The sequence below is a fragment of the Acinonyx jubatus genome, chromosome E3 (genome assembly GCF_027475565.1).
Source record: "Acinonyx jubatus isolate Ajub_Pintada_27869175 chromosome E3, VMU_Ajub_asm_v1.0, whole genome shotgun sequence".
Lineage (NCBI taxonomy): Eukaryota > Metazoa > Chordata > Mammalia > Carnivora > Felidae > Acinonyx > Acinonyx jubatus.
In genome coordinates, this window is record NC_069398.1 from 4702189 (window position 1) to 4717653 (window position 15465).

Below are 15465 nucleotides of genomic sequence, written 5' to 3' on the forward strand. Positions count from 1 at the left end.
CGTGGCATCTGATGGTAGGAGCTAGCATTACGGCTGAGTGCTTGTTGAGTAGGAGGTCCCATGGCGGGCTCTGCTCCTGAAATCCTCACGTTGAATTCCAGCGGCTGGGACGTGGGAATTACTATCTCCATGTTAGAGACGGGGAAACAGAGGCTCAGAACTGTTACAGCACCCAGCTTAGAACTGGTAGAACAGGTCACAGGCCCCGGTCTGGCATTGTTGGACTCCCCCCGCCACCCCCCACCCCCCGCTTTTTTTTTTTTTTTTTTAAATGTTCTGGGATGGTCTCACCTCCCCGTCCCTTCCCACATTCCCCACCGGGGGTGAACCCCTGGCCTAAGGTTCATGGGAGTCTGATAGGCTTCAGAAAGCTGGGTGGGGGCAGGCCTGCCCTACGGGCTCATAACTCATCTCTGGTACTTTTTTGTTTCAGCACACTAACGACTTTGCCCTGTACACAGAAGCCATCAAATTTTTCAACCACCCCGAAAGCATGGTTAGAATTGCTGTAAGAACCATAACTTTGAATGTCTACAAAGGTAGGCTTTCTTAGGAGCTCACGCCTTGTCTGACTTCTGACTGGGTCTTGCTCCCATGAGTCTGCATTTAAAATTCTCTGGTGGCACGGGGAGCTCCGTTATTACGGCTGGGGTTGCATGTGTCATGCAAGGCTCGTAATCGTGGGACATTTAACTGGCCCCTTGGGTGAATTTTGTGCCACTCTCTTGGTGCATACTCAGTTCTGCATGCTGAAGTCTTAGACCAGATGCACAGTACTAGTGATGTCCTAAGAAAGGCACAGGTGGGACTCCAGCTGCCATGTGATAACTAGAAAAGGCAAAGCTGCCTCTTAAACGTTATATTTACATTTTTGTGTCTCCTGCGGTAAGATTTCCATACGGCCCTGGGGCTATGTTATCTTGAAATAACATTTAAATGAAGCATTTTGTGCTTCATTTTGTGTCACCGACAGCAGGGGGCAATATCGTATTCTCAACTGACTGCAAAGCCCAACCAATTCTCCTCTCTTCAAGATGTGCTTAATGCCCACATCATCCCCTCCAGAGGAGGCCCTTCCTCGGGTTCCTGCCCGCATTGGCATAAAGGCCGGCTGGACGCAAGTTTCCTGGCCTGGCACCGCCCGGGGAGGGCACGCCTTCTCTGCGCGACCCGGGGATTATTTCCCCAGTGGTCACCACACTGGAGCTGGAGCTCCCATTTTCTCAAAGAATAAAGGACTTTGACCTTCACGAGCATGAGTCATGAAGTTATTACTTGAGATGACCCTTACTGGGGTGGGGAAAGGTCCTGAGGGACTCACTCCAGCCTAGTTCTGGGATCGCACTAAATTGGAGAGTGTCTTTAAGAATCCAGTGGGGGCCCACCCAGGGTCGCAAACTGAGGGCCTGAGAGCCGGATCCAGCCCTCAGACATGTTTCGATTGGCTAAGGTATTCCTTGACAAGATGTATAGTTGCCCGTATTTATACATTGGGAGATCTCGGGTAACTATCTGCATTTCTGACTTGAAAGAGATTTGGCCCTTCTGGGCCCACAGTCCCGCAGAGCAGCTGCGGTGCCGGTGAACCGGGCTCCCCGGTTCACACACTGGGCCTCCCAGCCTCACTCACGGAGTCCCCGGCCCACCCAGCAGGCTTCTGAGTTTGCGCCCTGGTCCAAGCCCTGGTTCTGCGGCCCCCTGCTCTCTCTCCTCTCTTGTTCTCTTGCAGCCTGTATCTTTAGACACCTTCTGCCCAGCTCTCTGTTCTCTGAGCAACTGTCTCACCATCCCAGTTCTTAACCCTGTTAACTGTTGTCTGTTTTTTGCCTTTCCTTCAATGACGATTCCCGTGTTCCTTATTCCAGTGTCATGTAAGTTATTAACTTCTGGTTTTCTGCTTTCTTAACTTATCCTTACATGTTAACACAGGAAACTTGCCTGAGAATGGCATAGTTTCATTGTAGCCAAGCTAAATGCATTGCTGAGAAAGTAGGCTTTCTAATGGCACTATTGAGGTTTAGCCCAGTTAATTGTATTAATTATAAAAATAGCATAAGAACTGCCTTGATGAGTATGATTTCATGAATGAATAAGCTAACCATTTTCAAGTATTCCCAGGAAAGACAGAAAAGGTTCAGATGATAGCAGAGAGCTTTTTCATTGTGGTTTTCTTTTCTTTTCTTTTCTTTTTTTTTTCAAATCTCCCTAAGTTATTTTTGGTGGCTTGACTTTTTTTTCTTGTTCTTTTGTGAATTTTCTCAGTGGATAACCAGGCCATGCTGCACTATATCCGAGATAAAACTGCTGTTCCTTACTTCTCCAATTTGGTCTGGTTCATCGGGAGCCACGTGATCGAACTCGATAACTGTGTGCAGACCGACGAGGAGTAAGTGATCATCTGGGGGGCTTATCAGGCAGACAGAGTGGTTAGGGGAGATTTCCGTGTTCATTGAGGAAAAGTAAACGCTAGAGCAAAGTTCGCCCACCCTTGTGTAGGCGGAATGTGAACTTCCATAGGCTGAAAGGTTCCTCGCACCATTCCACTTTTTGTAACGGCGGAATGTTAGAAACAACCCGCAGACCTCCTAGAGGGGAAGAGGACCGGTAAGTTCAACACCCCCATCGATGGGGTGCCAGGCAGCTGGTGAAAAGAGTAAGACGACCCGTCACCTGGTGGGCGAGTAAACAAAATGCAGTCCTTGCAGGGGGCGGAGTAGTGCCCGGGAGTAAAAAGGGACAGAGCTCTGGCACGTGCTGCCCCGTGGTTGGACCTCGGGAGCATGAGGCTCAGTGAGAGAAGCCAGATGCAAAGGACTGCGTTTTACCTCACGCTGTTTTCTTTTCTTTTATTTATTTTCATTAAAAAAAAATTTTTTTTAATGTTTATTTTTGAGAGAGAAAGCATGTGAGTGGGGGAGGGGCAGAGAGAGAGGGAGACCCAGAATCCCAAGCAGGCTCCAGGCTCCGAGCTGTCAGCACAGAGCCCGAAGCGGGGCTCGAACTCACAAACCACGAGATCATGACCTGAGCTGAAGTCGGACGCTCAAGCGACTGAGCCACCCAGGTGCCCCATATTTTATTTTATTTTTAGAGAGCAAGAGCCCGTGCAGGAGTGGTACACCAGGGAGGGGCAGTGAGAATCTTAAGCAGGCTTTAAGCTCAGCATGGAGCCTGAGGTGGGGCTTGATCTTACGACCCTGAGATCATGACAGCCGAAATCAAGAGTCGGACACTTGGCTGACTGAGCCACCCAGGCACCCCGTGTGACCCCGTTTAAATGAAATGCCCAGAACAGGCCAGTCTGTAGAGACCGAGGATAGACGAGTGGTTTCCCAGGGCTGGAGGAGCAGACTTGCAAGGGGAAATGGGAGTACAGGGCTTTTTTGGGAGGGGGGGTTAAAAGTGTTCGAGAGTGGATCGTGAGGATGGTTGGACAGCTGTGTGAATGGTATGCGGATTATAGCTCAGTAAATCTGTTTAAAAACAACAACAACAACACACACAGGTTAAGGTGGTGATTCGGGCCCCAGAGTGATGAATACAAGTTCCAGAGCAGGATTTCTCCGTTTCGGCGGCACCACTGATCTTCGGAACTGGGTAACTCTGTGTCGTCGGGGGTCGTCCCGCACAGAGTAGGATATTTAGCGGCCTCCCTAGCCTCTGCCCACCAGATGCCAGGAGCACCCCTTTTCCAGTTGTTTCAGCCAAAAATGTCTCCAGACATTGCCAGATGTGTCCTTTAAGGCAAAATCACCACAAGTGGGCAACCACTGCCCCAGAGGGACAGCTGAGCAGAGAGACCTGGTGAGAGGCGCACCTAGGCAGGCTCAGGATGACAGAGGGATCCATCCGGGAAGGAGGGGTGCTGGAGGAGGGGCCCAAAGCCATAGAACCGTAGCTCCCAGACTGGGGAAGTAGTGGTGGATCTGACGGGACATTCGGGAAGACCAGGACCTGTACAGAGATGAAGAGTCACGGATGTGAATGAAACATAACGTGGCACTTGATTCCAGAAAAGACAAGAAGTCATTCCAGGAAGGAAGTGGACTCCTTGTCCTCTGCGTGGCTCTCCCGTGAATGGTTGTGATGATGTCAGTATCAGTTCTTGGGGCCGGGTTGGTGGGGGGGAGGGAATGCAAAGTGTTCCGTCCTAACAGAAGGCCACCATGTGATATTGAAAATGGCTCAACTTCAAAGTAGAAGACTTTGCAGATTGTAGAGGTGGAGGAGGTGGGGGGTGGGGCCTATCCACAGAAACAAGTAAAAAGTTAACACCTGCCTTCTCTGGAGATCAGGCAGGGGTGAGTGAGGCTGGGCTAGGGCTGCTGTTTGTTATTATCAGCTTATCAATACCATTAAACTTTTATTTGTGTCTTATTTTATTTTTTGAGAGAGAGAGGGTGCAAGTGAGCAAGGGGGAGAGAGAGAGAGAGAGAGAGAGAGAGAGAGAGAGAGAAAGAAAGAGAGAGAGAAGCAGGGCTCGAGCTCATCCACTGTGGGACCCAAACTCACGAAACGTGTTGTCATGACCTGAGCCAAAGTCAGAGGCTTAACGATTGAGCCACCCAGGTGCCCAGTACCACTGAACTTTAAAAACCCATCTGCATGTACTTTTCAAACTAAAGGTTTAAGACATGAAGTACATCAACTCTTCTGCTAAAGAAACATTCCCACAGCATCTTTTTAAATGGGGGAAAAGGTTGTGAAACATTGTGAGTAAGTATTGTGGGTCTCAGCTGGGTGGTGGGTTCACAGGTAATTATAGTACTATTAGGCTTACAGGGTGTATTTGCTATAAATATTCGGGATGTATCTTGTTAAAGTATGCTACGGAATAACTATTGAAGGTTACATAGAAGAAAAATTGATCCTATTATTTTTTTTTTAAAGCACGTTATGCGTCTTGATGGATAGATATTGAACAAACGCCTTTTAGATGTGACTCTACGGAGGCATAGACATGGGGAAACCAGACTGTAGGGTCCCTCATTGACAAGTCCCCAAATGTTCTCTGTCAGTGGCAGGACTACAGGAAACCTTCACGTCTTTTTGCTTCTATTTTCTTCTTTAATTTCAAGCCTTCTGAAATGGTGGTCATAATCACGATACAAACAAAATGAGTTACCCCAGCCCCGCTGCCCCTTGCAGCAGATGCCAGTTTGGAGGGAGTGTAGGTGTGCCGACTAGCTCTTTTAGGGGTTCTGGCCTTGGCAGGCGTGCGGCTGACAACCTGAGAGGCCCAAGCAGTGTGCTTGTTGCTTTACTGAAAGGAGACAGAGACCTCTGGGGGCCTGGGGCTGGGGTGTCCCATCCCTGCGTTTTGCCCCATGTGTGGCCAAGGCCAGGGGGGTTGGATGTGGCCGCCGAGGCCTGCTTTTCTCCCTGGAACCCCTCGGGAGCATTTTCGTCCTCCGGGATTTATTGCTGCATTAATACTGCTTATCTTGGGAGGCAGGGGGTCTTGCCACATTGAGTAGTGGTTGCTCTTGTGGAATGGCTTGCTAAGGGAGCTGGGTTTTGCTTTATTTACCCATTTGGTTTTGGGTGGCGGTGGTGGGCGAGTTGTAGGGAGGCCCCCAGAGGGTGGGGGGATCCCAGGAGTCCCCTGAAATCGATCGTGGTGCACCTGCCCGTTTTCACTTCGTGCATGCCGCTGGGAGGGCCGCTGTAAGTGGCTCTTGAGCCTTTGTTTGTTGTATGAATATTTGTTGTGTGAATGCAGCACCCCCAGTGACCTCCACGGGCTCTGTGCTTCGGCTTCCCGGCTAAGGCTGTCGTTTTTCCTGGCAGGCACCGGAATCGGGGGAAACTGAGCGACCTGGTGGCCGAGCACCTGGACCACCTGCACTATCTCAATGACATCCTGATCATCAACTGTGAGTTCCTCAATGACGTGCTCACGGACCACCTGCTGAACAGGCTCTTTGTGCCCCTCTATGTGTACTCACTGGAGAACCAGGACAAGGTAGGTCTGGGCGCCTGGCCCCGCCGTGCCTGTGGGCTGTGGGCTGTCTTCAGAAGGGGGAGGAACGGTCACCTTGAACAGGACCAAGCTTTGCCAGCCACCAGGGCTTTGAGCCCGAGAGAGATTCCTTTCAAAGCGTCCTGGTTTTCTGTTCCTTTCCTTTTATTTCCTGGGGGTGGGACAGTTAAGGTGGAGAGAGAGGGGTGCAAGGGAGTGTGTTTGGGGGTGGGGACTGGCTGTAAAAGTGAATGAGAAGAGAACACTGACATGAGAAGGAAACAGGAAACCTCTATGAATTTAGATTTTTGGTTTCTGTTCATCCTTCTCTTGGGGTGTTCTAAAGCCTGCTAACTTTTCCTGACGGTCGCCAGAGCTCACTGATCTGCAGAAGACCCAGCCAGCCCCAGCACTTGCACATGATGGGTGGGAGGTGAGGGAGCGCCCTTAGGGAAACATCCCAGAGCAGAGACTGCCTGCAGGTAGGCTCAGAATCCGGTGTGAGTGTTGACAGGCACGTCCTCCGGGGCCCTCTCTCCGTCTCAGGGATTCTGGCTCAGCGGGTCTGCGGTGCACCGGCAGTCTGCATCGTGAACCTGTCCGCCACGTGGCTCTGAGCTGGTGGCTCTCCGGTCCCACCGTGAGGAATTCTGCCCCGTCCTTCCCAGATTTCAGGGGCAGAGGCCTCCACAGGAGGCAGGATGGAGTCGGCTGGTTACTCTGCGGGGGCTCCAGCCTCTGCACATGTGCCTCCAGGGCTTGGAGCTTTCTTCTTGGAGGTGGAACATGGAGATTCTTCCTAAGAACAAATAAATAAAAAAAAAAAAATTGCAGCCCTAACTAGATCCGTCAGAGGCTGTGTGGGGCCGGGGCCGGGGGCGGCAGAGAGAAAGCACGGGACTTGGAGTTTGCAGACCTGGGCTCAAGTTCTGCTTCTTCCCTTTCCTCACTCTGTGACCTTGGACAAGGCAGCTGACCTCCCCCTCCCACCCCATCCCCCACCCCCCGAGCAAAACGAGGGTCCTGAGGGTACTCACAGGGTCGATGCGGGATGGAGCACATTGAAGTTCAGTTACCAGCGCGGGGTTTTTCCTAAGCCAGAGTGCCCCGACGCCTCCCTGCCCCATTTTGAACGCTCTTCCTGAGAGCAGGCCTCCAGAGGCCCGTCCTGCCAGCCAGCCACTCCGTGCCCCAGCTGGGGGAAATTAACATTCCTGGTAATTTAAGGGGCTCAGTTTTCTCCTGGACCCAGCCTGTGGTCCGTGACTCATGGTGAAGGACTTCTCAGGTAGAAAAATAGAGGCCTTGAGACGGTGTTGGATGGGATCAGGTTGCGAATTTATTTTGCAGAGTGGACTTCTGACTGGTACCTGGAAAGAACAGCCTTAGGGTCACAGAGGAAGCGGGGGACGGGGCGCCTCTCCTTCAGACAGATGGCTTTTGGCTTCATGTCTTTTGTGCTGCTCACGTGTGTGACCAGGACCTCTCTCTCTCTCTCTCTCTCTCTCTCTCTCTCTCTCTTTCTGCCTGACCTTCCCTAGGGAGGAGAACGCCCGAAAATCAGCCTGCCGGTTTCTCTCTATCTCCTGTCGCAGGTATGTGTCATCATTTGTCTGTGTCCCCAGCCACGTTTGGGAGCCCTTTGGAGGACCGGGCCACGTCACCCTGTCTTCTCTCTGTGTCCCGTCTTGAAATAAAACAGTGAAAGGAAGGGTGGGGGGCGGTTCTGCTTTTCAGACGCTGAGTAGAGGTGCTGCCATCTTCTTCATGGCGATCGATGGAGATTGAGAGGAAAATGAAAAGTGAATCCAACCTGGCCCTCACCTACTTGGCTTTCACCATGGGGGCTGAGGTTTCCACACAACCAAGGGGCGTTCGGAATACTCTGGAAATGTGGACGGCATGGGTGTTACTCATGGCGTTTTGAAATAAACCCCAACTGCAAGACCCAGTGCGTGTATCTCTCTGCAGCAACCTCCGTTGAACGGATTTCCACTAACGAGGCTGTTTTCAAAGGCTTTTGTCGTGGTTGTACTTCCCAGATTACCTTCTGGAAGGTATCTTGTAGCAGCCTCCGTTCCCAGATTTGTGTCTTGAGCCAATTTGTCTGCTCCCCCTCCTTAAACAAGTGTGTTTCCTTCTCGTAATTAGGTAATATTTACAAGAAAGGAAAAACTCCATGGTGACCCAGTTACATAACTTTAAAAATATTTTTATTACAAGCAGTCCAGACTTTCAGGCCATCTCATTAGACTGTCAAATAGTCAAACGTTTGACCAGAGCTCTGTTCCCACTTCTGCAATGGCACAGGTATTTATTTGCTTTGCTGAGACAAAGTCCTTCTAACTTGGTCCCTGGGCCGTTTGGAGGTGGAGGACTGAGAAGAGAGAGAGAGAGAGAGAGAGAGAGGCACAGCCGCAGCCTCCCCGTGGAGGCTAAGCCAGTTGGGGTCCGTGCGTGGCCTGCCCCTTTCTCCCTCACAGAGTCTTGTCCCGAGGGCTTTGTGCTCCGAGCCCTGTGCTGGTGCCCTCTCCTTCTGAATGCCTCTCCGTGCAGCGCAGCTGCGTGCAAACCCCCGCCTCTCCCGGCACCTTCCTCTGCCGCCTCATTACAAATCTGCCCGAATCTCCTGCTTGGCGTTCTGGGAATCTGGCAGGACCTGAGCAGAGAGACGCTCAGCCCCGGGAATCCCATAGAAGGCGCTCCCAGGACCCTCTAGCTGTGGGAGCGTTGCACAGGCGGAGTCCCTGTGAGGAGTGTGGGGTCAGCGCTCGCCCTTTCTCGGAGAGCCCCTTACCTCCTCTTTTCCGAGCAAGGGCCTAACAGCTCAGGTACCAAATTACTCGTTTGAGTAGCTCACAGAAAGCAGACTTGTGAGCCAGTGCTCCAGGGCCCGTTCTCCCTGTTCCTTCCGTGGAGCTTTTCAATGTTGTCGCCCAAAATGCACGAGAGCCTCCAATGGGGGGTAATGCCATGTCCCTGATCCCTACGTCAGAGCATCCTTATGTGTGATTTGACAGACAAAACTACAAAACCAAGAAAATTCCCATTGACGACATTAATTTAGTGTGGCCGGGGATGCTGTCCTTCAAGAAGTTTCCCTCTTACCTCTTACCCCTGTCCCCTGATCCTGCTTCTCAGACGTAGCAGCATTTCAGCGTTTGGCTTTGCTGGGTTTTTTGTTTTTTGTTTTTTAATTATTTGTTTTTTAAACACTGCTTATTTTTTATTTTTTAATTAAAATTTTTTTATTTTGGGAAAGGAAGAGAGCACGTGTGTGCGAGTGGGGGAGGGGCAGGGAGAGAGAGGAAAAGAGCGAGAATTCCAAGCAGGCTGCCAGCTGTCGGCACAGAGCCAGACTCGGGGCTCGATGTCGCGAACCATGAGATCATGACCGGAGCTGAAATCAAGAGTCACATGCTTAACCGACTTAGCCACCCAGGAGCCCCTAAACAATGTTTTTTTTTTTGGTCTTTTAACAGATTTTTTTTTTTAAGTTAAAAAGTTCAAAACAGGTGAAGACCAAGTTTTCTATCTACTTTTGTTTCTTCTCCTGATTTCTGTCCCCAGAGTCTACTATAGTTACAGGGTTTTCTTACGCTCTTCCAGGCACATTGTCTGCAGAGGTTTTCAACTGGGGGTGATTTTGCCTCCCTTCCTCCCCCACCCCCCTCCAACATCCGGAGACATTTCTGGTTGGGTCGAGGCCAGAGATGCTTCCAGACATCCTACAGTGCACACAGCAGCCCCCCACAACAAAGAATTAGGGCCGGATCATAGCGCCAGGGCTTAGAAATCCTGTTCCGTGTGCACGTGAGCAAATGCAGATGGGCGCACACGCCCTTTTTCTGTGTAAACGGTGCACGTCCCACACTGTGCTCCACTGCTGCTGTTGGCTTTATATTGTAACACAAAGTAGCCGGCGTGTCTGAGCCAGCTTTGCGAGGCACCTTTGAATACCCTGATTCCCAGCGCCATTGTCCTGAAGGTTGGGCCACGGGCTGGGGTGGCAGGGCCATCCCAGACAGCCCAGTGCCTTCTCATTCCACATGCTGGCCCGGCTGGGTCTGCTCTGGCTCCTGTGGCTTCTCTTCCCCACAGCGTCCACACCTCCCGACACTGCCACGGAATCTTGGTGCTCTGAGACCCACCGCGGGGGCCCCAGCTCATTCCAGCCGTGGGCTCTCTGTGAAGGCGACGGTTTGCCAAGTCCTGGACGGGAACGAGACTCGCCGGCCCCTTCCTCCCGTATAACTGAGATGTTGGGTCTGTGCCTTCCAGTCTTAGCGTAATCAGATTCGACGCTGAGATGCCTGTGGAGAGGAAGGAGTGTGCCGCTTTGGCCGCTGCTCTCCCACTTTGCTCCACTTCAGTGGGATTTGGCCTCCCCCGGCCATGAGGGACCGTCTTGCTTTGATGCACTTCCTTCCGCTGGGGAGCAGCCAGCCAAACAGGCAACAGTCTGAATGAAGGAGCGGCCAACCCTGGGGGGAGAAAGGCGTAACCGGTTTCTCCTAAATGAGACCCATTCTTTGGATTTTGCTTCACGGGAGTTGCTGTTCAATACGGGCCCTGGGTACCTCAGCCTGGTTATTTGTGATGGAGGAAGGAGAAGCGGAGAGAGCACACGCTTTAACGCAAACCCGGTGTCTTCTTTCTCACCAGGTCTTCCTAATTATACATCACGCACCCCTGGTGAACTCACTAGCGGAAGTCATTCTGAACGGTGATCTGTCTGAGATGTATGCTAAGAGCGAACAGGATGTTCAGCGAAGTTGCGTAAGTCCTTAGCGTTGGGACCGTGTCTAGACATTGATAGGCCGTTGCTCGTTTTGTTCGTGCGTGTGTTTTTCTAAAACCAGAAACTGACATTCTGCCTGTACGGCAGCCATGATGGCGTATAAGCTGGTCTGAGACGCGAGGAACCCGATCGGCGTCTTGAAATGTGTCCCCAGGAACATCTGGGTTTGGGTACTGAGCGGATTTGATTGATCGGATGTTATTTATAACGGGGAGTGGTACTGCTCTGGGCCCTGGTTGCGAATCTGTGAGACACTGTTACTGGGACAGAATGAGAGCACACCTTGACGAAGGTACAAATGCCAGCAGAGACTGGACGGAGAACATCTGTGAATGACGCGGACCCCCGTGGGAGGGCAGTAGGGAGTGGTGGGGCCTGTGGCAAATTGGACAGCACATGCTCTCTGTCAGTAGCTGCGGTTCCTCCCCAGCCTGCGGCTCTGCCAGAACACGGATGCGGGATTGCCTGGTTTCCTCGCGTTTCCAGACAAGCTGGAAATCCTCATTTTGATGCACATGCTCCCCCGTTTTAAACGATCACCCACCTGTGGCCTAAGCACAGCACGTCTGCATTTTGTGCTCTGCTAACGGGAAACTCCCGAGACAGGGAGACGGGAGTCAAGGCTTCTTCCCGCTTGGCCCCTGTGTATCTCATCTGTCTTCCCTCCCACCATCGTCATGTGTGCTGAGCGCCAGGCTTCCTTAGTACTGGTCCAGCTTGCCTTTTCCCCTGCAGGCCCCGAGGTTCTGCTCGCACACCTGTACCTTCACCATACCTGTGGCCTGGGAGGCCCTGGCTCCTCGTTCCCAGCCGCGGCAGGCGTCTTGTCTCACTGTATCCGCTGCAGCTTGGGCCCGGCGGATGTGTCTGAGATGAGCCGGTGTTTCACACAAAGGCTGTTTCATGAGGACTCTGTCCCTGCAACCGGTTTCTCAGGCAGTGGGTAGAAAGCTCCAAGGGCTGGGCTTGCCCTTGGGCAGTCGGCTCTGTTGCCACATCTGAGGAAGCAGGTGGCGGGGGATCCCGTAGCGTGGGAGGCCAGAACGGCCTGGAGCGCAGTGACAGGGGTCCCTGCCCTTCTGGTTTTTCTGGCCTACGATGGCTTGGCCGGGCCCTTTTGCTGTTGAAGGGAGTCTTAGAGCCTTTGAAAAGGTTCCCAGACACTCTGTCCTTGTCAGTGGTGGCATTAGTTCAGCTGAATTGAATGGGGCCCTTTCACGGCCCCTGTCTGGTCTGTCCCTTCTTTGATTCATTCAGAAAGTATTTATTAAGCCCTTTCTTTGGAACAGGCATCGTGCTGGCTCTGGGGATGTACAAAATCCTAATGGTTTCTGTCTTTTTGGAGCTTTATAGTCCAGTAGGAGTGACAGATGTCGCTCAAATAAATATACAAACAAATGTACTGTCTCGAGTTTCACACGTGCTCTAAAGGGAAGGAGTAGTTTTTGGCGAGGGGATGTAACCTAGAGGGACAGGAGTGACGAGTATTGGACAGGACAGCCTCCCTTAGGGGCCCGTGCCACGACGCTTCAGGCGGGGCAACGTGGAGACGACTTGGTGTTCGTGGAGCCGGACAATTTTCTTTCCAACTTTCTGAAACTCCCTGCTGCTGACCGAATGCGAGGGGTGGAGTGCTGACCCAGCAGAGTCGCAGGGCCTCGAGGGCAGAGCTGCCGATGACCGCCAGCCAGCGGGCCCCCTCAGGCGCATCGTCCTCCCTCCCCCCCACTTAGGAAACGGAGAGGGCGCGTCCTACTCCGGAGGGCTCTTGGTGGGGATGGGGAGGAAACACAGCTGAAGTGTCCATCAGGTACCCGGCAGGTTGCAGCCTGGCCCTCAAAGCCGTTTGGTTTGGTGTTCGCGGTATTTAACAGCGAATTCTATGAGTGACCAACGTTAACAGTTAGGAAGTTTCACACACAAAAATCTGCGTCTCGGGATTGTGTTGCAGCAGTCAGAAGGTCTGGTCCCCATTGTACACATGTTTCTGCTGCACGCTTCTCCGAGGCGGTCCCCATCGGGTCGGCATGTGTTTGCCATCAGACTCGCCCGGTCCCCATCCAGCCTGCTGCACGCTCCTAGGACATTTCCATTCATATCACATTGGGCCGTGTTGAGTCTCCTTGGGCTTTCTTTTGTCGTGTGGTCTCCATTTCCCAAGATGGCTGCTCAGACTTCGTCCCACAGTGTCTTCGTGTGAGACATTCAGTGACGAAGTTGGACTTGGCGTTCAGAGGGACGGACACAGAGATCTCTGGGCTGCTGAGGTTTGCAGGCTTTCTCATTGCACTTGACTGGCCTGCGGCCACGAGAAATAATCACACCCTTTCGCTGGTTATCCCCCCGTGGTCACATCTTGCCAGAACTCCAGCACGCTGTCACAGCAGGGTACTGGCATTGATGCTTGGGGTTTGCAATTTGAGCAGAAGCAAACTGCAGAATGTTACTGGCGACCGCTCAGCCTGGGATACCCACGGCGGTTGGGCCCTCCGACGAGAGGGAGCATTCGGGAGACCCGTCCTTTCTCCCGCCGGCCCCCTTTTTGGGGACGAAGTTTCTGCCTCCATTGTGACAGACTCACAGCGGCTCGTCGTGGTGGGCGTCTGAACTGAAAATGAGATTCTTTTGAGCGTGGAAGGAATTGCCAGCCCCAAGTGAAAGTGTCTGCCTTCTGCTTCCGGGTATCACCTTTGCCTGGGTGCAGAATCGAACTGTGTCGCGTTCGGATGACTGCACTTGAAAGTTGGGTGGAGTGGAGGTGAGTCCCCATCGGTGACTCGCTCGATAACAGTCCCGGTGAGACCCACCTTCCTTCCCTCTGAGCAAGAACGGTCTCCTATTGTTTCCTGCCTCACTCGGATGTGGTTTGATCGTGCTTGTTTTAAGTTTCTTGGTCTTTTTTAACCTACTTTCTCCTTCCCGTAATTTGTAGATAAGTTACTGGTATTGCTTCATTTTTACCAGCAGACCTTTCACAAAACCAAACCAAAATTGAAGAGAGAGGAGCAGAGGGAAGAGCGGAGTTATTTGAAAAGTCTGTAATTTAGGGTTAAATTTAAAACACACCAGCATGGCGAGGTGAATGCCGAATTGAAATTCGTCTGTGCATTAAAAATCATATGGTTCCTGCTCGGGGATAGTTCTTGCTATAATTCTAATGCAGAGCAGATCAGGTTTCGTGTTGAGGGAAAAAGAGTAAGAGAACACTAATTCTGAAACTGCTAACGTCTCATTATTTTTGCACAACGAACGTATAGATTAGATTACGGGATATGCATCATTACCTATGGGTACCTTGTTGTTTTTTTTTTTTTTTTTTAAAGAACCTTTTCTCACCCTCCATTTCTGTAGAATAGTTTCCTTCGTCTTGCACTCCTTCGTCCGTTCCTGCAACAGAGATGCGGTGGTGCGCAGGAGAGAGCGCTGGCCTCACTGGGCTTCCCACTCCCTGCGAGCGGAGGGGGCCTGTGCCATCACGGGCTTGCAGCCCATGCCTGGGGGCTCTCACTGCAGGAACGAGTGACTTGATGGGTGAACCGGGGGCGGGGTCACCGGGCTCTCACGATGCTGTTCTTGATCACTCTCAAAACAGAAACAGCTTCAGAGCCTGACCCTCCCACGCCACCTGCTCAGAGGCAGGCTTCGGGAGAAGAGCGTCAGGGCGAGGTGGTCTTGGTGCTGTACTGCGTTCCGTCTTCGGGGACAGTCTAGTGGAGTGGACTCTGGAGTCAGACTGCCCCGGCCCCCCATATCCTGGCCCCAGGTCTCACTAGGTGTACCCCGGGGCAAGTTAGTCCATTGCTCTGGGCCTCAGTTTCCTCCCTTCTCTAGTTAGACTAATGCACACGGTGTCCGCTGCTTCTCCTAAAGCCTGGCGCACGTCAGGCCCTGATATTAGGTGTTATCGTCAGTTTCTGATGCCGCACGACAGCCCTGCGTCTCCTAGTTGGGGACCCCCCTTCCTGGGATGATTAATGTGGAGGCACACCTAGAGTACCCCTCGGGAGGTGCCTTATGACCAGACACAGAGGCACCGAGGGCCCGGTGTGAGCAGCAGTGGTAACAGTGACAGCACGAAGAGCAAGCTTTGCCATTTGGTGGCGGGGGGCTGACCTGTCTGTGTGCATCCCGGGCCCTCCAGCTCACGTCGGCCCCGGATTCGACCTCCGGAAAGTGCAAGTACAGAGCCATTTCCTGGGTGCTCATGTGGTTGGCTGGCCGTGAATTCAGAGTGGGAACTGAGAATCCTGGGCCGGGATGGTTCGTCCCCAAATGATGATTTCGTCTCTGTGGGCACCAGTTCAGCCGGCTGGAATGGTCGCCAGATGATTCTCTGGGGATCCAGAAGAGTGAGCGAGTGCACACCTAAAACATGAGCCGCCGGCTCTCCACAGGACACCTGTCCTTCCTGGGAGCCGGATCCCCTGCTACCAGAACGCTCCGTCCACTCGTGGCCCGTGGAGCTGGTGGCCGCGAAACTAGCAGCCTGGCCCCTCTGGCTTCTGTGTTTGTGGAGGCAGCGCGCCAACGATCGACCAGGGCCCCCCGGTCACTGCTTGCAGGGCTCTCTCTCCAAACCAGGCTGGACTCTGACGGCCGCCAGGCCTCCTGTGTATTGACTGCGTCACGCAGAGTAGCCCCCCTCTGCAGCCCGAATTAGAGTTCCCCTGAATCTTTCGGTGGCCCCGACCTTCCCCGTGCC

General features: G+C 52.6%; 1 protein-coding gene across 12 annotated transcripts in view; it reads left to right on the forward strand.

Annotated features, from left to right (window-relative positions):
* CLEC16A (C-type lectin domain containing 16A) overlaps positions 1-15465 on the forward strand; it is a 199202-nt gene that overhangs the window by 24939 nt on the left and 158798 nt on the right. For all 12 annotated transcript variants that reach the window (XR_008294694.1, XR_008294695.1, XR_008294696.1 and 9 more), the window contains exons 5-9: positions 434-539; positions 2263-2386; positions 5791-5965; positions 7504-7557; positions 10628-10741. Coding sequence is in view for 9 of the 12 variants with exons in the window: in XM_053213540.1 (XP_053069515.1) it covers positions 434-539; positions 2263-2386; positions 5791-5965; positions 7504-7557; positions 10628-10741 (573 nt within the window). In the remaining 3 variants the exon portion in view is untranslated. The remainder of the gene's footprint in view (positions 1-433; positions 540-2262; positions 2387-5790; positions 5966-7503; positions 7558-10627; positions 10742-15465) is intronic.